Source organism: Talpa occidentalis, unplaced genomic scaffold (assembly GCF_014898055.3).
Source record: "Talpa occidentalis isolate TD23 unplaced genomic scaffold, MPIMG_talOcc4v2.1, whole genome shotgun sequence".
NCBI lineage: Eukaryota > Metazoa > Chordata > Mammalia > Eulipotyphla > Talpidae > Talpa > Talpa occidentalis.
Genome location: NW_026555331.1, coordinates 139,388,786 through 139,409,846, shown reverse-complemented (window position 1 = coordinate 139,409,846; position 21,061 = coordinate 139,388,786). Strand labels below are relative to the sequence as shown.

At 44.7% G+C, this 21,061-nt stretch overlaps 2 protein-coding genes across 4 annotated transcripts in view; one reads left to right on the top strand and one right to left on the bottom strand.

The window, feature by feature from the left end:
* The window catches only part of COPG2 (COPI coat complex subunit gamma 2), a 91,765-nt gene extending 89,034 nt beyond the window's left edge, over nt 1-2,731 (top strand). For both annotated transcript variants that reach the window (XM_037513187.1, XM_037513185.2), the window contains exons 21-24: nt 707-804; nt 1,542-1,680; nt 1,948-2,046; nt 2,454-2,731. In XM_037513187.1, the coding sequence (XP_037369084.1) occupies nt 707-804; nt 1,542-1,680; nt 1,948-2,046; nt 2,454-2,584 (467 nt within the window). In that variant the 3' untranslated portion in view covers nt 2,585-2,731. The remainder of the gene's footprint in view (nt 1-706; nt 805-1,541; nt 1,681-1,947; nt 2,047-2,453) is intronic.
* A 237-nt stretch (nt 2,732-2,968) lies between these two features.
* MEST (mesoderm specific transcript) lies at nt 2,969-20,826 on the bottom strand. 2 transcript variants are annotated; one of them, XM_037513201.2, is made up of 12 exons: nt 20,771-20,826; nt 12,211-12,365; nt 10,240-10,319; nt 9,762-9,839; nt 9,530-9,666; nt 9,307-9,365; nt 8,187-8,227; nt 7,605-7,675; nt 7,252-7,353; nt 6,011-6,087; nt 5,196-5,259; nt 2,969-4,303 (listed from the first exon to the last, which is right to left on the bottom strand). In XM_037513201.2, exons 2-12 carry the CDS (start codon nt 12,362-12,364, stop codon nt 4,186-4,188), a joined length of 981 nt encoding a protein of 326 aa, XP_037369098.1. In that variant the 5' UTR covers nt 12,365; nt 20,771-20,826; the 3' UTR covers nt 2,969-4,185. The 2 variants fall into 2 exon arrangements, with proteins under 2 accessions (XP_037369098.1, XP_037369094.1); XM_037513197.2 differs by lacking the exon at nt 20,771-20,826 and adding an exon at nt 14,937-15,020.
* Nucleotides 20,827-21,061: the final 235 nt, after the last annotated feature.

Genomic DNA, 21,061 nt, shown 5'->3' with positions numbered 1-21,061 from the left:
AGTTCCCTCATTTCTATTATTTTTTGAGCCTATAGGCCTTTTAAGACCATGGATTAGAGCCTAAATTTCTTTTCCTCATCCATGCTTAATAAATCCTCTTCAGAGAGTTCAGAAGATGCTATTGTCATGAAGACTTCACATTCCAAAATGTGCCCCTTCTTTCCATTTCATTTCTACCAGTCATCTTAAAACATAATTGCCCATTTTTTCCACTTTATGACACTGACTCGACCAATACTAGAATCTCATTACTGACCTACTCACTGTAGGTTGCAAGTTAACTAAGTTTCTTTTGGTGATCTGAACACCCGCTGTCAGCCCACAATCTAAAGATTGTATTTGCTGATGGATTTTTTGCTTGTCAGCTCCTAAAGTAGTGTTTCTTACATTTTTCAATACATAAACTCATTTCACAGGCATAGGAAAAAAACTGCCAAAAGCATTTCCTCTGTTTGCTTTATATGAATACAAAAACAGAGTTGTGCCCATGCTATCTTTTCTGTACTAGTCTAACCCACAGTGGCGATTACTTTTACAATCATACTTAGCGAGTGCTTTGAGAAGCATTACCCTAGAAACCAGAGCCTCTGCGTTTCATTTGACAATATTGAACACAGTGCCAAGTACAGAGTGGACCTCCTGCATTACTGATGGAAACTCTGCTTGCACTGCCCACTGACACAGGCTTGTCTGCTCTCTCTTCTAGTTGCAAGCACATTTAGCTGCACTATGAAGTTTACTGTTCGGGACTGCGACCCTGACACTGGGGTTCCAGCTGAGGAGGGTTATGATGATGAATACGTGGTAAGTCTCCCCTGCACAGAGACTCACTTTGATACTCTTACACCATCGAGTGACTTTTTCATGGAGAGAACTTTTTTTTAGGACATCTGACATGAACTCATGGGGGCATTATGCTTCTCAAGCAGATTACAACTGAGGACCTGAACAAATCTTCCTCAGTATTGGGCCTATGTCATGCTAAGAAGAGTTGAGGTCAAAACTCACCCTTTTTAATGTCTTTATTATAGGGATAATTAAGAAAGAAAAATATCTACATGGTTTTCATTAAGATGGGTCAATTTAAGTATTGGGTCTGGGGGGGTTTTGTTCAGTTTTTAGTTAGCTAAAATAATAATATGGCTAAAGCCATATTATGGGTTGAAAAACCTTCACAGAATATAGGGAAGTTAAAAAACAGGTTGATTTGTATCAACCCATTAGGGAATGCTAAATAAGCCCTGTATGGCTTGAATTAGGTGGTGAGGTATGACCACGTGACTACTTTGTACCCCAGGGCTATATATGTTACCTGAAATTGGCTCTTGCCAGATGCCCTATTTTCCTACTTTTTTGCTAAGGCCTGCATCATTAAATTTATCCAGACCACAGAACTTAATAGTAGTATAAGTTTTGTGGTTTGGTAGTTTTTCCTAAGTGCTTGCAAAAGCTATAGCACAGAATGATCATCACACTAATTAACTCCTTTGTTCTATACTAAAAGAACTTTCATTTACTTACCCCTGCTTGTTACCCACTAGCTGGAAGATCTTGAAGTGACTGTGTCTGATCACATTCAGAAAGTACTGAAGCCTAACTTTGCTGCTGCTTGGGAAGAGGTGGGAGATACCTTTGAGAAAGAAGAGACCTTTGCCCTCAGTTCCACCAAAACTCTTGAAGGTGAGAACAATTTTATTATCAATGTATTGCCTAGCAGCAGTATAAAAGCTAATAGGCGTATCTGTTATTCCAGAAAAATGTCCTGTTCTTTTAAGTACTTTATAAATCATTTCACTTAAAAGACTAACACCCTTGTCCTCATCATCCAATTGGACTAGTTCTAGTCCAGTAACCTCCCTCACTCCCACACTAGCCACCTCCACTCCCAGCAGAGGCATATCCCTACACTGACCTTTTCTGATATGTATATCAATCTTCTCAACACAGAAGCTGTCAACAACATCATCACATTTCTGGGCATGCAACCATGTGAGAGGTCAGACAAAGTACCTGAGAACAAGAATTCCCATTCCCTCTATCTTGCAGGTAAGCAACTTCCATCAGATTTCCCCTTTATTTTGTTGCAAAATTTAGTGCCCTGCTCCTGTCCCACTGTCCCATTTACATTGGTTATAATCTTAATCACTGTCAAAATTTGCTTTGGCTTTTAAAATTTGCTCTTTTAGGTATATATTTGGCCTAAAAAAAAACTTACTCAACTAAATCTCTGCCATTACATCCCCAATTTGAGTACTCCAAATCAGTATTACCTTTTATACCCCTGATAGCATGGAAAATCAAAGCTTATTTAGACTTTATATGTAGGATTCAACTCCTACTATAAATACAAATCTCTATGGTCACAGAAAGGAGATGCAGGTGGAGTATGATAAATCTCGTTATTCAGCGCATGTTTTGAATTCTTAATATGGCTTTCGTCACTTTTTCCTCAGGTGTATACAGAGGTGGCTATGATTTATTGGTGAGGTCCAGGCTGGCCTTAGCAGATGGAGTGACCATGCAAGTGACTGTCAGAAGCAAAGAGGGAACACCTGTAGATGTTATCTTGGCTTCTGTTGGTTAAGTTTTTACTGGGCAAGGTGAAGTTGGTGTACATGTCACTATCAGTGGGCTTTTAGGCTAGTGGCATGAATTTCCCAGAATCATACTTTTAAAGATTAATGACTTTGGAGAAGCAAATTAAATGTTTGGCCCTGAGCCAGCAGATCAAGCAAATGTCTGTCCTTCTGCATGTCTCTTCCCCCTCCCTTTTTTTCTTTTAATTACACTTGGTCATCATTGGTATGATAGTACAGCTTTGAGTGCTCTTGAAAAGCAAATACTATTCTATACCCCAGCTGCTTAACTTCATTACATGCTTTAATTTTATGTGTCTCTGAAAGCTCCTAGCAATGTTGGAAAAGTTTTATCCCAGAGGGGTGGTGGGGGAGGGGAAGCCAGAGTCCACTTTTGTGAAAATTCATTTTTATTAATAGAAAATAAACACTTATTCCAGTTTCAGTTGTTGAAGTTGCTAATAAAAAAAAGAATTTAAAATAATCACTTAATAATCCTGTTTTGACTAAGACAATGAAATTGTGGCTTAAAAAAAAGTATTCAGCACCATATGCTTATAGATCTTTCAGAATTTTTTTCTAAAAAGTTTCTGGAACTTTCCTGTCTGTGAAGTACAGGAATTGCTGAGCTACAGGAAGCCTCTTTGGGTTAACCAATGAGAAATTAAGCAGTCATCATAAAAGGAGTCAATGTACATTCAGCATGGAAACTTGGACTATACAACGATCCCCTCCCCTCCAGCTCAGGAGGGACATGCTTCTAAGCACTGAGGTATGAAGAAGTCAGACTGTTATTTGCTGTTAGAATTGGTCTTCCCAGCTAATAACAGTAAATCTCTGGCACAGATACTATTGGTCCTTAATGTCCTGTGATTTTAGGAAATTCTGCAAATAATTTGGATTTAGTTTGATTTATTCAGAAATTTAGCATGTTTAAGAAAGTTCACTGTTCTGCCAGAATAAGTGTCTGCTGGTTTAGTAGCCTTATAAAAAATATATATAATGTTGTAGGTTAATAGCCTTAAAGCATACTCAGAATACTACATTATTTAAACTAACAAAATGTCTATAGTTAGAAGCAGCTGATGAAACTAAATCCAAAATTATGACAAGGGAGACTCTCACTTGAAGCTGTATTAAAGAACTTTAAAAAGCAGCATGTGCCCTTGGAGCCAATCAAAGGAGAGGTAAGGAGGCACCCTTTCCTCATTCTTTATGTGATTCCAATTTGGGATGGGCCAGAAATCAGCATTTTTAAATATTTCAGAAAGGCCCATAGAAATGTTAAAAATCTTTTATGCAAAAGAATGTCTACCTTTCTGCATCAGTAACGTGCCCATCAGAATTTCCTAATAACACAAAGACAAAGGCAAGTCTATATATATGCTTGATCAGATGTCAAAGGAATGGGGTGTAGACTGTTAGGTCACCCTTTGTCGGAGCTTTGCTGGCTTTTTTTTACTACATGTTGTTCACCAATATAAGTCAGGTGGACTTGTGAGAGAATAGTGTTTGGGGCCAGGACCTCTCTTGGGCATTTCTTCCTAAGTGGAATATACAACAGATAAGGGAGTAGGGGAGGTAATACAGGGAAACTACTCTTTCCAGCTCAGAAGGAGTTGATGAAGCCCATATATGCATTCAAGAAGCCCATGGGATCCTCTAGCTGTGGATAGTGGCTAATGTGGTCATCCAGAATCGACACTGTGGACCGCGGCAGCGTTTTCCTAGTGGAAGAGAACAGCATGGAGGTGAACTTGAGGCTGGAGGGAGGGGGAGGGATGTAAGCCAGTGGGCAGCCCCAGTAAATGCCCCTGTAGACATACCACACTGGAAGGAACCAACAAAGACCTTATTCACCTTCTACCATGGAATTGTATCTTAGGCAGATAAACTTGCCAGTTCCATTTATGACAGATACAGGCTAGTTTTTAAACGTTCATAATTCAACAGTCAACTTAAAAATATAACAACTTGAAAATATAATTTTGCAACATATGTCAAAGCAAAATGATTTCCAGCTCCTTAGAGTAACATGAAGCATCGAACAACTCACTGTCAAAGCAAGTTAAGAAAAGACCTTCCTTAACCTGAGAAGATGAGAAAGGGTGTTCTGTTTAAAATGTAAGCTAGTGACTACTGGGTTGTTTCTGCTAGGCCATGTGAAGGTATGGAACATTCTTACGTGACAGTCAAGATTTCATATTCCGACACCTTCCGAGTACCTAGAGAAAATAATCACCAAGAGAAGGCACTTTTCCACAGTGAGCTTTTCTCAGTCTCTCCTTGCAGTCTGCTCAACTGAGGTCAATGAGTTGGCATGTTACAATCAGATTACAGCAAGCATTTCTTAAAATACATCCACCTCCATTCCTTGGCTCACATGGTATCTTTTTCTTACCTGTACACCTAGGAATATGTAGTAGCTACAACAGTGAAAACAGGTTATACGAATCAAGATAGTGTATAACTGACTATCTTGATATTACATAAGCGTAAGATTCCCCGATTCAACTTATTATGTTGCCTGGATGAACATCAGTGAGGTCAGATACAGTGGCTAGAACAACAGTGTTGTTCACCACTAAGGAAACAAAGACCCCCCTAAGGGAGACTCACCTGTACAGCTCCAAAAACTCTGGATAGGGATTCACGGGATCCAAGGGCCCATAGATAAAATGAACTAGGAAATAGAGAGGAATGAATTACTACTAGCTCTCATACCTAGTCAACCCTTCCCAAAAGAAGGATTTTTTAATGACAGACAACCTAGCTTCTTTCAGTAAGTAGGTTATAAGGAAGGTCCAGGAATAAGTAAAAAATGTAATCCATTTGGGTCATTTTCTCCTATATATAACCCTTCAGTCCCTCCCAGGTCTTTTGTGCCCTGGACCAAAAGGACTAAGCACCGCTTCCTCTAAATTCAGGATGTCATTTTAAAAGTCTCTTTCTTCAGTTATAATTGACCCTTGGCATTTTAAAATCAACCAGTAATTTCCTGAGCATTAACTATTATGTGTGAGAGTACTGCACTGATTTTTTCAAAACCATGAGAATGAAGAGACAAATGGGCAGCCTCTTGATTAGTAATCTGAAAAGCCTTTTGATCCAGAAATTCAGCATTTAATGTGGCAGCCCCTCAGAGTGAGTGATACCAACTACCCTTGCAATAATATCTCAATATTCTGTATACTTTGCAACACATATCACTGGTGTTCCAGATGTTGTAAACAGGGTTTCCAGATTAACTAAAGGACACCCAGTTAAACTTGAATTTCAGATGATTACAATTATGTCCCAAATATTACACACTTATTCCTTAAAATTCAACTTTAGCTGGGTATCCTTTTTTTTCTTTGCTAAATCTGACAATTATTTTAACCCCATAATCCCTCTGTTTTCCCTTAATCAAGATGTAATATAAAAATACTCACTGGGAATAGTTACAGAGGCAAGAGCTCCCACCCAGCGTCTTCTAAACTTCTTCCTTTGATTGATGTACTGTAAGAGACTATGAGGGACACATAGTCAGCAGAAGAAAAACTTCTTTTATTGTTACAGGGATACTAAGCCCTGAAGGAGCCATAAGAGCACAGTATGTTTTCTTAATCTAGATATTACTGGAAATGGCCCACTTACCCATTTCTGTTGACCCCCATCATGTAGTTATGGCAGTGATCATGCCTGCTATCAGCCTAATAATTGATGCTGCTTTGTGCTTGTTAAGCAAGGAATAAGATCTAGAAGGCTGGTAGTTAGTTTGAATTGTAGGTGACTAAAGCTGGGGTCTAAGGTTCCAACTGTGGCTCCACCTGCTAACTAGATCTGAGGCTGAAAAGGTGTAATACATATTCTCAGTGTAGAGGTTTATAAGCACAAAACTCCATTCTCTCTATTTCATCTGACCACAAATAAAATGGAAAATTCCTTTTCCTACAGTGAAAGATACCCACATTTTAGAACTTAAACCCACATTTAGGACTTTAGAGATGTCCTAATAATTCTGTCTGACATCTCCAGGACAGTTATTTTTTGTGAACCTCTTTGAAATGATTATTTACAGTTTTAAAGAGAAAATTTTTTTTTTTAAAGATTTATCTATGCATCTAAGAACTAGGGTATAGGACAGAGGTGTGGCGGGAAGGGGGTGTGTGTGAAAAGATTCACCAGAGAGAGAGGAGCAGAACAGGAGGATCTACTGAGATATACTGAGGGTAGCAGCGGGTGAGACAGGAGAGGTCTGCTGTGCCATATGTGGGTTAGCTCCCTGGCCGGGGATAGAACTTGTGCTGCAGTGGCTGCCAATAGCTTCATTGTGCTGAGACTTATTAACCCCCTATGCCACCAGGGAGGCCCCCAAAAAAGTAAGTTTTTTTTTTTAATAATGTATCTTGAGGGGAATAAGGAGTTAGAAGTGGGAAGGTAGAACTTGCCAGTTCCATTTATGACAGATACAGGCTAGTTTTTAAACGTTCAACAGTCAACTTAAAAATATAACAACTTGAAAATATAATTTTGCAACATATGTCAAAGCAAAATGATTTCCAGCTCCTTAGAAAGTGTAGAGCATGATTTTTTTGGCATGTCAGGAAGGAATAGAACAAGAAATCGCACATCTTTGCCCACTTTTCAAAAAGAGCCTCTCCGAAAACCAAATCAAAGGATTATTTCTTACCTGTCGATGACTAAGTTCCCATCATTGTTGCGTATCCCTGCCCACATGTCCCACAGCTCACTCTCAGAGGGCCGGGTGTATGGCCCAAAGACTGGGGTGAGACTGAAAGTCCAAAAAAGCAGAAAGATAAGTGTGAGAAGAATTCAGAATGTCAAATATGACTGGAACCTCAGAGGTCATGCAGTCTGACCCATAACTGATTCTTGAATTCCTTCTACTACTTCCCTGGCAAATGGCCAACACCTTTGCTTCAAACCCTAGGATTTGACTATGAATTTTAATGGCAGGAACTTTTTTTGTTTTTAAGACTTTGTCACCAGGATATGGTGAATTAGTTTTTGATAATGACTTACCCTCGAGAGAATACAAAGAAATTCATCAATCGAGTGAGGATGGGTGACAGCACGCCTCCATCTTTGAGAAGCTGTGGGCAAATAAGTAAAAATCAATCCAGAGAACGAAGAAACTAACCAGGACCAAATATTTTATAATAGCAACTAAAAATGGAGTTTAGCCAAATCTTCTACAAAATTGGTTTGGTCGCTGACTTCACTTCTAGTTCTGTTCTACCTTCCCACATTCTTCTCTCATGGAAGACACACACCTATTTTAACTGGCAGTAAGATTACATTTTTACATTTTACTAAACCTCTTAAGACTTTTAACTGATATATTCAACTTTAGGGTCCCAGTTTGTTCAAAAACCCTGCTGATGACACAAAACTATTTCTCCAGATATCTATTGATCTCTTGTCAGAAATAAGGGTATATCTAGGGTGCCATCTCTATGGCTTTATTTTCATAAGAGGGGAAAAATTAACTGCTTTAAATTTATGAGAGGTCCATTATAGGCGATATGGCCTTTATGTAAAGGTCCCAGCAATATTTATGTATTAATCTTAGAAATGAAAGACCTAGTCAGTGGAGTAGCCAACCTTTTGGAGAAGGAGAGGACGGTGAGTCTCAGGAAATATCCCTGTAGGAGAAGAGATTTACGTTATACATTTGTCAACAAGTTAGACCAAACAGGCCGATTATCAGAAATTTTCATCCTATTCACTATCACTTTGGGGCCTTTACTGCCAAAATCAGAATTAGAGAAACTTAGTAGAGTCATCTAATTGTGTCTCTAGGGAATTCTGTATTTAACAGGTCAAATTACATCCCACTGGGACCTGCTTTCCTGATAATGTGCTTGGCTGTCCATAATGCTGACGACTAGGCGATAGATCGGTCCCCTGAGCATTTCCTCCCATTCCTTAGAACACAAAGTGGTGTTATGATTCAGGTGGCAAAAGAAACCAGAGATTTAAGTGTAGGTTTTTTTTTAAAAAAAAAAAAAAAAAAAAAAACACAAACAACCCTAGAGATTTCCCTTTTCTCTGGGGTCCATGAGAGAGAGCCATGAGCATTAGTAATAGATGAACAGATTCTTCTCCTGATCTGCCCTTAAGGTATTCAGGGGACAGTTGGATAATCGTGGACTTAGAAACCAGGCCCAGTGGCACACAAAGGAAAAGACACATGTCTCTCCAAAAAGTCTAATCAAGGCTATTAATTTCTAATTGAGACTTGGTTCTACCTCAATTACAAGTTTAAAAAACAAATCACAATAGTATTAGAAGCACCTGTGGCTTCACAGCACCTACTTGCAGTAATGACCCTCTGCAGCTGTTGCAGGTACTGAGAAATAGCATGTACACTCCTCACTGCTCCTCATCCTAGTTGTTACTAGACCCACCACTAGATCTTGCTATGTGATGCATTAAAAAACCCAGCACATATTACTGTAAATGCTTTTTATTAACTATAGTCAATATAATTAAATTGCTTTGTAATCCTATTTCTTTTTCTATATTTAAAAACATTCTGAGAAAGGGTCAATAAATCGCATCAAACCACCAAAGTCGTTCTTGGCACAAAAAAGGTAAAGATCCCTCATTTAATTGTGTCAGCTTGCCATATCATCAGATTACCATTTAGATGTCACTGTGATATCTAAACACAGCCCTGCCAGGCCACACCTCACTTTCCACCCACCGCCAAAGCAATTACCTCCATTAGACAGACAGAGACTCTTTATGGTAAGCCGACCAGATCGATTCTGCTTGAACCTAGAAATGGGAGGAAAATACATCTAACTGAGCGGACTTAATGTAGCAGCTGACGACAAATTCCCAGGAGGGAAAGGGTTAGAAAGAACCCAGAAAAAGAACTTTTCCCAGAGTCTGAAACCTAGTGACACTGGGAAAGTACAGAAGTCTGTGTCTCCACTGACCTATAGAGCAGCTCCTGGGCAACGATATCGCCATAGTCGTGAGACAAAAGGTTGATCCTGCGGTTCTGGAGCCCCAGATGCCGCAAAAGTGCCTCCACGATGCTGGCCTGCTCGAATATGGAGTAGTGATGAGGTCTCTAAGGGAAAGAGCGCCCAGAGTGAAGTCGTGAGTGCAGATCTGTCACTGACCTTTCTGTCCTAGTGCACTCCCGCCCCTCAACACGCTGCTTACCGGTTTGTCACTGAAGCCAAAGCCTAAAAAGTCGAGGGCAATCACTCGGTGAAATCTCAGGGTCAGACCTTCCCAAATCTATAAGAAAGAAAGGTATGATTTGGACTTTGTGATCCTGCCCCTCCCTTTCTGACCTCCAGCAGTACAGGAGTTTCATCCCTATCTCGGCTTAACAGATGTCAATAGAGGGAAAACTTGATGATACTACCACAGGCCCTCAGACGATCCTCTTGGAAAGTGCTTCATTTCTAACAATCTCTCTTGAGGGAGGAACTCCAGCATTTTTAACTTGGCAATGAGCCTTCCCATACTGCCAGAGTTTTTTTTTACTTCCTCAGAGTAAATGAGAAACAGTTCTATATTTAATCTTATTTTATTAAGCAATCCAAATACGCTGAAGCCTTCCAGTGCTAATAACAAAATCCTTGATTTGGGACTTTTAAAAACCTATTAGGACTCAGAAATCCGATTTCATTACCTTGTACCAATCATAGCTGGATGTCGGAAACCCATGTAGGAGCACAACTATCTCCGGACTTCCAACCACACCCACGGAGTCTGGGAAGAAACAGAAGGCTCAGTTAAGCTCCCTATAACATGACATTAAAATTAAGTAACCTGATATAAAGAATAAGAAACCATGCCCAAACTAATTAAAATATATCTTTTAAAAAATGCAAGCTTATTGCTATAGGTAAAAATAGGTATTTTCCCCTTTTAATCTGTATATTAGAAAATTGTAAATAGCACACTTGATGTGAAAATATCTGAATGCCCTTTCAAGTATTTGACCTAGGTCTTTAAAAAGTATTTCCCCAATTCTTCCTTTGTTCTGTATTAATATGCAAATTTTTATAGTAAAAAATATAGTCACAAGCATCAAATTATTTATATCTTACTGCTTTCCCCCCTAAAATTATGTTTATTGAAGTTTAGTTTACATCATATCTGCTTTGAGGATTCGTTTTAAACCTCTACAAATGTATGTTTTCACACCCTGCACGTCCCGTTCCCCAATAATCCTCCACCATGTTCCACTGGGCCCCTTCCTCCTCCATCTTCACCTCTTCACCCTCCTCCCCTCTGGTTGCCTCAGTTCTGCAGTCAGATGTCAAAGGTTTATCACTGGTTTGCTTTTCAATGACCCTTTGTTTGGTTTCTCTGTATCCCACGCGTGAGACCATCCTGCATTTGTCTTTCTCCTAATTTATTTCTCTTGGCGTCATCCCTTCCATGTATCTCATTGTTAATGGCCTCACAAAACTCTCTAAATATTAACTGATGAGCACCTTACTTGATACTATTTGTTTAGCACCTATTCCCGCAGGATACCCAATCCACTATCACAAGCATGATACTCAAACTATTGTAAAATTCTAGCAACTATAAAAAAGTAATATCGACATGGACATTTCTTAATGCATAAACATCTTTTATATATAGTATTTAAACAGTAAAATACCTTGTTAATAGTAGTAAATTAAAACTAACACATTCATATACTGCCAGTGGTGTGAGAATTTGAATGTCTTGTAAAAATAGTTTATAATTAGAAGCAATTCTAGTAATATGTAATATACATAAGCCTAGAAGTCTCAGTTGAGAAGTCATGCAAATAAAATTCTGTTAACTAAAAGTATAGCTTGAAAACACAAGGAAAAAATTAACACATACATTAAAATTTCCCTTTGATAAACACTGAAAAATTAGAGACAATCTAAATGACCAATATAAATAAAGCCGTATACTTACCTAATTGAATATAGCAAATGAGAGGCGGTCAGGAGCAATAATGAAAAACGGTTTATGACAAACATTTTTCGTTATTGCTCTTGACCCCCGCTCAAAAGAACTCTTTCAATCTTGTTTCTCAGTTTCACCTATAAAAGAAGGTCAGTGGCACCTATCTCCAAGCACTGTTGTAAAAAGTAAATGAAATAACGAAAGCTGAAAATATAATTCAATGCCTAGCATATGGTAATTAATAAGTAACAATCAGAACAGTACTTATCATTAGCAAATTAATGCATACAAAGGTATAAAGTTTTGAGCACATAAAGTTATACAAATAACAAATTTTATATTAAACAGTAAAATGAAATCAGGGATGGGTGTGTGTGTGTGTGTGTGTGTGTGTGTGTGACACAACAGCTCTATCCAGTGTTTCTGTTTCCTGACACTAGAGGCGCTCAAAAGAGGAAACGAGTATCAGTAAGATCAGTCTAGAGGGAAAAATAATATGAGAGTTCCATAGAGACTAGAATCTCAATTCTACCACCCCCACCCTTCCAGAAGTTTTCTTTGAATTTCTGTGCTATCAAGCACGTGGTATAGAAAATGTGTGGTTTCTCCCCTCCATCGCTGAGAGGCAACAGAGCCCAATGGACACAAAACAAGAGCCTCAGTGGAACTGTTAAGACCTATATGCACAGGAAGTTCCCGCTCTTACCTTGGTAGAAGATGCGCAGTCCCTTGTAGGTGAAAAATTTGCCTGACGACTTCCAGGAGTGAAGAGCAGGGGAAAGCTGGGGGGGTGGGATGTGCAGGTAGGCCGCAAGCAGGGGCACAGCCAGTAACCCCACCTGGACCCACCACTCCCTCATCCTGTGGGAAAATCAGAGACTAGGGTAAGCCATCAGGTGACACTGTCCATACTTCTTTGAGTCCCTCACTGGTATCCTAGGGTAGCAGTTTCCATGCCATGTGGCCACTACCTTGCCCTCGAAATGAACATGAAAGAAGACAGTGCGCCTCTGCCTGCTACGGCAACACCATACCTGCTTGTCATTCTAATTTTAAGAGAAAAAAATATATTATGTTAATATGTAAACTTCCCCTCGCTTATCCCACTTTAACTGCTCAGCCCCCTCCCCATGTGCTAAAGAGGTTTTTACGAAAAGTCAAAGGAAAGTTACTGAAGTATTATGTACCTTCTCGGGACTTTCAGCAAGGTTTTCCTAAGGAAGAAAATTACTTCATCTTCACTCTAAAAACTTTTATCACCTACTTGCCAGTCCCCATCAGTAAAATATTTATAAATTTTTCTTTAACCAGGAATTTTTTTAAGACCATATTTATTTAGTAACATGCCCTTAAGCAGAATGCTGCTCTTGATTTTTAAAATATTCATCAACCCTCTGGCCCAAGTGAAGTCCCATGTTGTACCACTATCTGCATTTTGCTGAGAAACTGCTCAGGGCGGAGTCTGTAAAAGAAGCAAGTACAATGTATTTTCCACATAGGAAGCTTTGTCTTGACCCTGAATTTCTAATTTCTTGAGGGGTTAGGGCAACAGATTGTATTTCTGCTTCTCTTAGCAGACTCTGCCCATTTATTTAATTTCTTAGGACTCCCCCTACACCCCCCAAAAATAAGGCAGATCTCATACCCACCATCTGGGAATTGTGTCTTTAGAAAAAACGTGTTTGCACACCCAACCCTCCCTTGTCCAGGACTTCAAAGGTCCAGGTCAAATTTATCCACAATGTCAAGTGCTAAATAAGAATTAGAAACAGTTCCCTCTTTCTAGCTTATGAGTCCTGATGGTCACCAGGGAAAGATGGAAGTTCTCTCCATAACCTGGCCACAATCCTACCCATCACAAATTAACACAAGTCACAAAAAAAAAAAAAAAAAATTTTCTTATAACTCTCAAACCCGCAACCCCACAGTGTTAAGATAACAATATCCCTTAAGGAATCTCAGCAGCCTTGCCTATTTTTTTTCTACCGCAGTCTTTTTTCCTTCCTCCAAAGTACGCCTCCATAAGACAGACCAGATGATTTGGCTCTACCTTCAAGATATCAAAAATGATTTTAAAAAGTACCCCGACATGATCATATTATCAAAATTGTTACCCCACAACCGTAGCTGGCTACACCCCAGTATCTCTTTGTAAAATGGGATGAAAAACGCATTATTTTCTCAGAGCTCTGTGCTGTGCGTCAGCTCACACATTTTCACTATGCCATTTCATCACTCCGTGCTCCCCAAGCTTCTCATTCACTCGCGGGCTCCAGCGGCGGGGTATCTGCAATGACTCAGCAGAGAGCCAGGGAGGGGCCAGTAAAGGAGCAAGCAAAAGGGGCTCCCCCCACCCTTCCAGGCTGGCGGGGGTGGGGGGGCGGGGAGGGGAGGTAAGGGGAACAGCGTACACACTCTGCTCGGAGACACCCCACCCTCCGCGTCTTCCTTCTCTTTTACTCTAAGAAAGCAAGGCGGCAATCCCTCAGGAAACCGTTTTCTGTCCTAATTACCTCATTAAAAATGTCCCTAATGACATTTAAGGGTTTTTTTTTTTTTTTAAATAAGGCAGCAATCTGGCAATCAGTAGGCAAACAGATTAAATATTTTTTTACCAAAATCTCCATTATTTGATGAGCCATGAGTCGAGTAAATTTAGCAAACCCCAGTAACAAAGCTTCTGGAAATCAATCAACCTTTCTGAGCCTTGATTTCTTCGTCTTGTAAATAGGAAAGAAAAACACTTTTTTATACCACCGAACCAATCCACTTTACGGTATCACCACGAGACTAAAAACTAGTAATACACCAATACAATCAATTCATGTGTGACATTATGACAGTCTGGTCACAATGCCATTCTCGCTTGGATTGCTACTGAAATCTCAAAAATACTTAAGCCTCGGCAATAGGGGACTGCGGGCTCTAGTTACACCTTCGCGATGGGTAACTCACGCCATGGTGATTCAAGGGTCTTCAAACCCTAAATTGCTGCAGGGCAATCCCCGGATCTAGAAATCCTAAATCTGCGCCACCGCCCCGCAATGCCCAGGTCTTGAAACCCTAAATTGCACCAATGCGATGCGGGGTCTAGAAACCTGTATCGCGCCAGGGAGATATTCGGGCATGAAGATCCTAAATCACACCAAGGTGAAACTCGGCTCCGAAATTCCTAAATTGTGGCAGGACGACGCCGGGGTCTAAAAATCCTAAATCCTATCCAAACAATACCTGGGTCTGGAAATTCCGAGTCCGGGAGACCCCGAGTTCTGACCATTTTACCGCACACCTCCCCGAGACGGCACCCCCACCCCGCGGGGGTCTCTCCTCCGCGGCGGAGTCCGAGCTCCCGCCGGGGCCCGCGGCCGCCGAGCCCGCGCCCAGCGCGGAGCCGCTCCGGCTGCCACACCCCCCGCGCGGCCGCGCACCCACCTGCGGAGGCGATCTCGGCGCACCATGGCGGGTCCTATCCCATGCCGTCCGCACGCACCGAGCACGGGCCCGCGGCGCGAGGCCGGGCAGCGCAGCACCGGGCGGCCGCGAGGGCGCCGGCCGCGGCAGCAGAGAGCGGCGCGGCGGGCGGCGGGCGCTGCGGCACGGCCGAGGCGCGGCTGCCGCAGAGGAGGCGCCGCCGGCGGAGGTGCGCGAGGATGCTCGTCGCCGCGGCAGCGCAGAGCCAGTGGGCACCGACTTTTAGAGCCCACCCGGGCCCCGCCCCTGACCCGCCCACCTCGCCGCAGTGCCCCTCCTGCCGCAGTCGCCACCCCTCCCCGCACCCCCTCCCTGCAGCCCTGCAGCCCTGCAGCCGCTGTGGGGCAGGGGCGCCCCTCTTTGCCGCAACTCCTCCAGCGGGCACCTTCAGGGGTGTCCATGCCCACCAGCACACAGCTGCCCAACTCGGGACCCCCCCCCAACTCCGAGGCCCAGGTGCTGCAGAAACCCTGCCCTGGCGAGTTGCCGCAGGAAAAAAGCCAGACCCCCCGAGGTCCCAGCACACCCCCCAGACTGCCCACGGCCTCCCCCTGAGGTCCCAGCACATCCCCCGGAATGCCCACGGCCGCCCCCGCGAGGTCCCAGCACATCCCCCCAAAATGCCCACGGCCGCCCCGTGAGGCCCCAGCACACCCCCAGACTGCCCACGGCCTCCCCGCGAGGTCCCAGCACACCCCCAGACTGCCCACGGCCTCCCCCTGAGGTCCCAGCACACCCCCAGATTGCCCACGGCCGCCCCGCGAGGTCCCAGCACACCCCCAGACTGCCCACGGCCTCCCCCTGAGGTCCCAGCACACCCCCAGATTGCCCACGGCCGCCCCGCGAGGTCCCAGCACACCCCCAGACTGCCCACGGCCTCCCCCTGCGGTCCCAGCACACCCCCAGACTGCCCACGGCCTCCCCCCGAGGTCCCAGCACACCCCAGACTGCCCACGGCCTCCCCTGCGGTCCCAGCACACCCCCAGACTGCCCACGGCCGCCCCGCGAGGTCCCAGCACACCCCCAGACTTTCCACGGCCGCCCCACCCCAGCCCGAGGCGGCGGCCGGACCCCGAGCAGCGGGCGCGGGGTCTGAGCGGAGCGCGCCTCGGACCGCGGTCCCGCACGCCCGCACCCCGGCCGCCACAGCCGAACCACCAGAGCCACAACTAAGCGCCCGGGAACGCGGCGCCCGGCCGGCCAGACCCCCAGGCTGACCCGCAGCGTCGTGGGGCCGCCGTCGTGAGGCCAAAAAGGCAAAACTTTCGGGAAGTCTGGGCTGCCGCCGGCCGCCCGCGCGGCACGAGCACGGCCCCTGCGCGGCAGCAGGCGCGGGCCGCACGCCCGGGCCCCGCGCGGGGCCAGAGCCCACCCGCGCAGGGGGGAACCAGCACCCCAAGGAGAGACGACACCCCCTGCATTCATGTAACGAGAACCACAGTGCAAGGACCCCGGGAGTACTGGGAAGGGGAAGGGATTTCTTCCTCCACCGTCCTTTACGAGACAGCCATCGTGCCTTTGACAAGAAAAGTGTAGAGAATCGCTCCTTTTTCTGGCTTGGAATCGAAATTCGGAGGAACGCGCGGCCGCCCAGGCAGCCCAAGCAGTGCCGGCCGCGTCCAGCGGGGGCGCTGCAGGCCTCGCCTACGGCCGCAGCCCCGCGCAGGCCAGCACGGTTCGCAAAAAGCGGGTTCAGCCGCACCCGCCCGGCATCGCACACCGCGGCCGGGAGCCGAGGACCGCCGGCCAGACTTTGGAAAACAGGTGTGTCATCAAAGCAGGTGGCACGATCCAGGGTAACTTCTACTGGTCCGATACGTGGAGCCACGAAACAAATGTTTATTTAGCACCTATTGGCACCTACAGTGTTCTGACAGCGAATGGGGAAGGTACCCGCCTTAGAGAAAGATGCTGGTCATAGGGTGGGAAAGACAGACAAAAACTGACGCTGCTCCAAATTTCCCTTTAATTTCTTATGATCGGTAGGCTCCCCCCACCCCCACCGCTCTAGTGTGTAAGGACCTCAAAGACCGGGCCCAAGTATTATTCACCTTTTGTGTCCCCAGAGCCCGCCACCGTGCCGGCCACAAAGCTGGCCCCTAATAAATACTGCATGAATAAGTACAAGAATTTGAGGGCACACAGGGGAGGAAGTAATTAAGGGGAGGGGGGAAGGGTTGTCTTGAATGATGAATAGACATTTACCAGAGAGACAAAGCGCATTCCAACCAGAGGCGAGGGCACTTGCAAAGCACTAGAGGCTCAGGACCGCACAACCTTGGGCGAAGCTGCAAGTCTTTTGGGCTGGGGTGCAGACAGGCAAAAAAAAAAAAAAAAAGGCTCGAAAGCCTATTTCATCCTAAGGAGTTTGGAATTTTTCCTAAAGAAAACGAGAAGCCACGGATGGAATTAAATTCTTTATGGCCTAAATTGGTTACTTCACAAAATTTTAATGAGTCTTTTTATAAGTGGAGGATTATCTATTTAAACTAACCACTGCCACCTTTCAAGAACTGAATAAATTAGCAAAAACTTAAATAGGTCCTTTCAATGAAGTAAAGACATTTCTATTTCAACTAACGACAAGAACAACCTTTGCGTTATACGTATTTTCACATTTATTGTCAATGGAACCTATGAGTCTTGCAAACAGCTCTGCACTCACTAGGCCTGAGGCACCAGCATCTAAGGTGAAAGCGATTTTGTACGTAACGGACTGTGTGTGCGCAAAGGATCTGGTTCTGAAAGCCATGGACATGTCGGCCCACATGAAACAAATGGGCAGGCAGTACCAGAGGCCCTTGTGAGGGGGGAGGCAGTGTCCAAGGGGAGCTCTTGAAAACCTGAGGAATACTAACACTCGAGAGAAACCCTCCTTGACAGAGCCGCTAGGAAAAATCTCCTTGGAGAAGGGATTGAGGTTGAGATAGATTTGAAACCAAGAACTGGGTTAGCAGAGAACGGCTTCGTTTAGAGGACCCTCCAGCCCAGAAACAGTTTGAAAAACACAGAGGATACTACGAGGGGTCAGCTTAGCTAGAGCCAGGTATTTGCTTTCAAAAGTCGAGGGAGAAAATGCTAGTGGATAATGCCCCAGGAGCCAAAGAGTTAATGGATTTTCTAAATGTGCCTGACTTTCTTCCACATAGCAGCTTCCTCCACCGGGGGAGAATCTGGTCCAAGGTATAAAACACTTGGAACGCCTGAGAAAACATGTAACCGTACATAAATCTAAAGTCTGCCTCTGGCTTGCTCTCAGTACACCCTTTCAGCTCTCGGATACAGGCTGCACACTTGACCGACATCGCATGCAGCAGTGTATTTCCTCAACGGGTAGCTTATCACACATTCCTGTCACATTCCAATTCTAAGATAGTCCCACATAATAAGACCTCAGATTTGTGCAAAAATTTGCATAGAACGCTCTGCATTTATTAGCTAGATGATGTACAACAGCAAGATGAGACCCACAGGGCTGGAACCATGAGTTCAATAATCGTATTTTTATAACCGCGATTTGAGACCCAGAATGTGAGAAATACACGGGTATTTATGGAGACACTAGTACAGATCTGGGAACGCCACTTTCAAAAGCCATAAATATAGATTCAAATAAACTAAAAAAGTTCAAATTGGGAGAAAGCTGATTGAATGGCAATGTGTGTTAGAGATTTGACATAATCTGCAATGCAGTTTTTGGTTTTAAAAGTTGACAGTGAGTCATTGCGATAATGCTCCCAAAGCCATAGGAGATTGTAATTAGAAAAATACCCAGAATAAGCTAATTCTACTCGATTCTGTTAGTTAGACCTCAGCAAAGGCATTTTTATCTGTTCTACAGAGCAGAAATTAAGAGACCTATCAACAAACAGGAACTTGTTCAGAGAACATCAACCAGACTGCATTGCAAATTATGTCACTTGAAGGTACAACAGCTCTCATGTTTAAGCTCCTACTGTAGCATGGATCTTCACCCAATTTATCCCTAATCCTCATAATAACTCAACTAGATGAGTACTTCCATCGACATTTTTCAGAGAAAGATACAGCAGCTCAGAGCATGAAGTATTAGTATGTGAAGGGGCTGGGAACTGAACGCAGATGTGTCTGGCTCCAAAGCTGGCGTTCTTTCCACTAGCCCACACTGCCTCCCTGTTTAAAATAACGGAGCATGTTTAGTTGGAAGAAAAGAAGCCTTGTGGAGTGAGTGGAAGAAGGAAATGTGTTAGCAGTCCTCAAATATTTGTGGAAGCAGCATTAGACATTTTGTTCTGTATGGCTCCAACGAGTGCAAGTCGTAGAGAAACAGATGTCGATTCAACATAAAGAACTTTCCAAGGGTCGGGGCTGTCTCAAGACTGGGTGGCTCAGTCATTTTGGGATGTGATAAGTTCCCTGTCACCAGGGGCTGGGTAACTCAGTGGCAGGTATGCAAGCTCTGGATATGTGACTGCAGAATAACCTTCAAGGTCATTTTCCATCTCATAGAAACTATGGCTCAGAGTGGTACTGGGACTTGGTCAAGGCAACGCCTCTATTGCGGGGTGAAATACACCCCCAGGTTGGTCTCAGAGGTCTTTGTCCAACATGCTGCTTTATGTGAAGGGCAAGACAAATGGAAGAAACTGTCAATACAATCACATCAACTTCCCTCTCATCCAAATGTAACCAACATATTCCAAAAGTGACTGGTATCTTTCTTCCTCAGGTTCATTTTTGGGTAAGTTTCCCATTGCAAAAAGTCCAGGTGGGATAAGACACTAACTAGATTAAATGAACCTACACGATGGAGAGATGACTGTCTCCATCAACCGGCACCCTCTGCATTACTGGCCACACCCCACGGAGCCTTCATTACACTGGTATTAATCCCACAGTTGCACACCGAGAGCATCTCCTCCACTTACACAGATAATTACGTGGAAGGATTGGAAACAAAGTCACATCTCACATTTTTCTAGCCCTTTACCCTTTCAGGTTTTATTATCTCATCTTTCGCTCACCACGGTTTTCTAAGGAAAACAGTTACTTTCTTTCAGACAGACAAGCAATTTCCTAGGCGCCTGGGGAAGAAAGGACGACCGCACACGACTCAATCCTTTTTTTTCAAACTACTTTCCACATCATTCTTCCAGCCTGGGTGAGGCAACCAACGAGCAGGTGTTTCGCTTTTCCTTGATGGTTATCATCACCTCACACCTTCTTCAGCTGGCCTCCCCCCACCCCCACCCAGGGCCTCCAGCGCCCACACCCCAAAGCGGTTCCCACAGCATTTGCTTGGCGTCACCTCCAACTTGCTGTTTCAGCTCCCACTGAATGAACCCCAGCAGCGCCCCACGTGCCACCCGCTGCCCCACCCCACCACATTAGGGCCCTGAGGCCCTCGGTCCTCACCACCACGCTTCCCCCAGAGGGACCGCGCAGCCTCTGGACTCCCTGCCGGGGCTCCCGGCCAGCTGCACGCTGAACATTGTGGGGTCGGGGCGAGAGGGGAGTCAAGCCTGCTGCGAAGGTTGGGTGACTTGGGGGTTCTCCACTGACCCCAGGGTTCTGGGAAGTGGTGAGCGACAGTCTCACCCACGTGGCCCGCCAGGGGCGCACACACCGCGTGTGGCCACCCACAAACCCCAGTGTACCCCTGAACGCCTCAGCATCACCTCACGCCCTCCCGGGCCACCAGCACTCCAGGCTTGGCCCCCAGTATTGGCGCGAGGCGCACACCCACTATCCGGACACGTCCAGGTGGCCAGACCCATCCTTCAGCTGGGCTGGAAGGGTGAGGAGCCGCCTCTTACCTGGTTCAGGTAAGACCAAGGGTACAAGACTCCATGTTGGGGGAAACCAGGGGCGCATGCGCTTCTTCTGGCCTGACCCCAGTCCCCAGGGACGACCCGACGGAGCCACCGACTACCCAGCTTTGGGCTAGAGCGTCGCCACCTCTGCGCCTCGCCCAACATGTGCTGCCGCCTTCTCCCTGCCGGGCGTCAGCGCCACCTATCGCAAAGGGTGTGAAATGGCAGGCCGCGTCTTCGCGAAGAGCGAGCAATGGAATGAAGAATACAATTAATTGTATACCGTCTAATTGG

Excerpts from the sequence above, each read along its gene's own strand:
- MEST (XM_037513197.2), bottom strand. The coding sequence starts at position 14,962 with ATGGTGCGCCGAGATCGCCTCCGCAG. Across the intron at positions 7,354-7,604 it reads TTCTTTGTATTCTCTCGAGG|TCTCACCCCAGTCTTTGGGC; the intron begins GTAAGTCATTAT and ends TTGGACTTTCAG. Across the intron at positions 4,304-5,195 it reads GAGTTTTTGGAGCTGTACAG|GAAAACGCTGCCGCGGTCCA; the intron begins GTGAGTCTCCCT and ends CTCTTCCACTAG.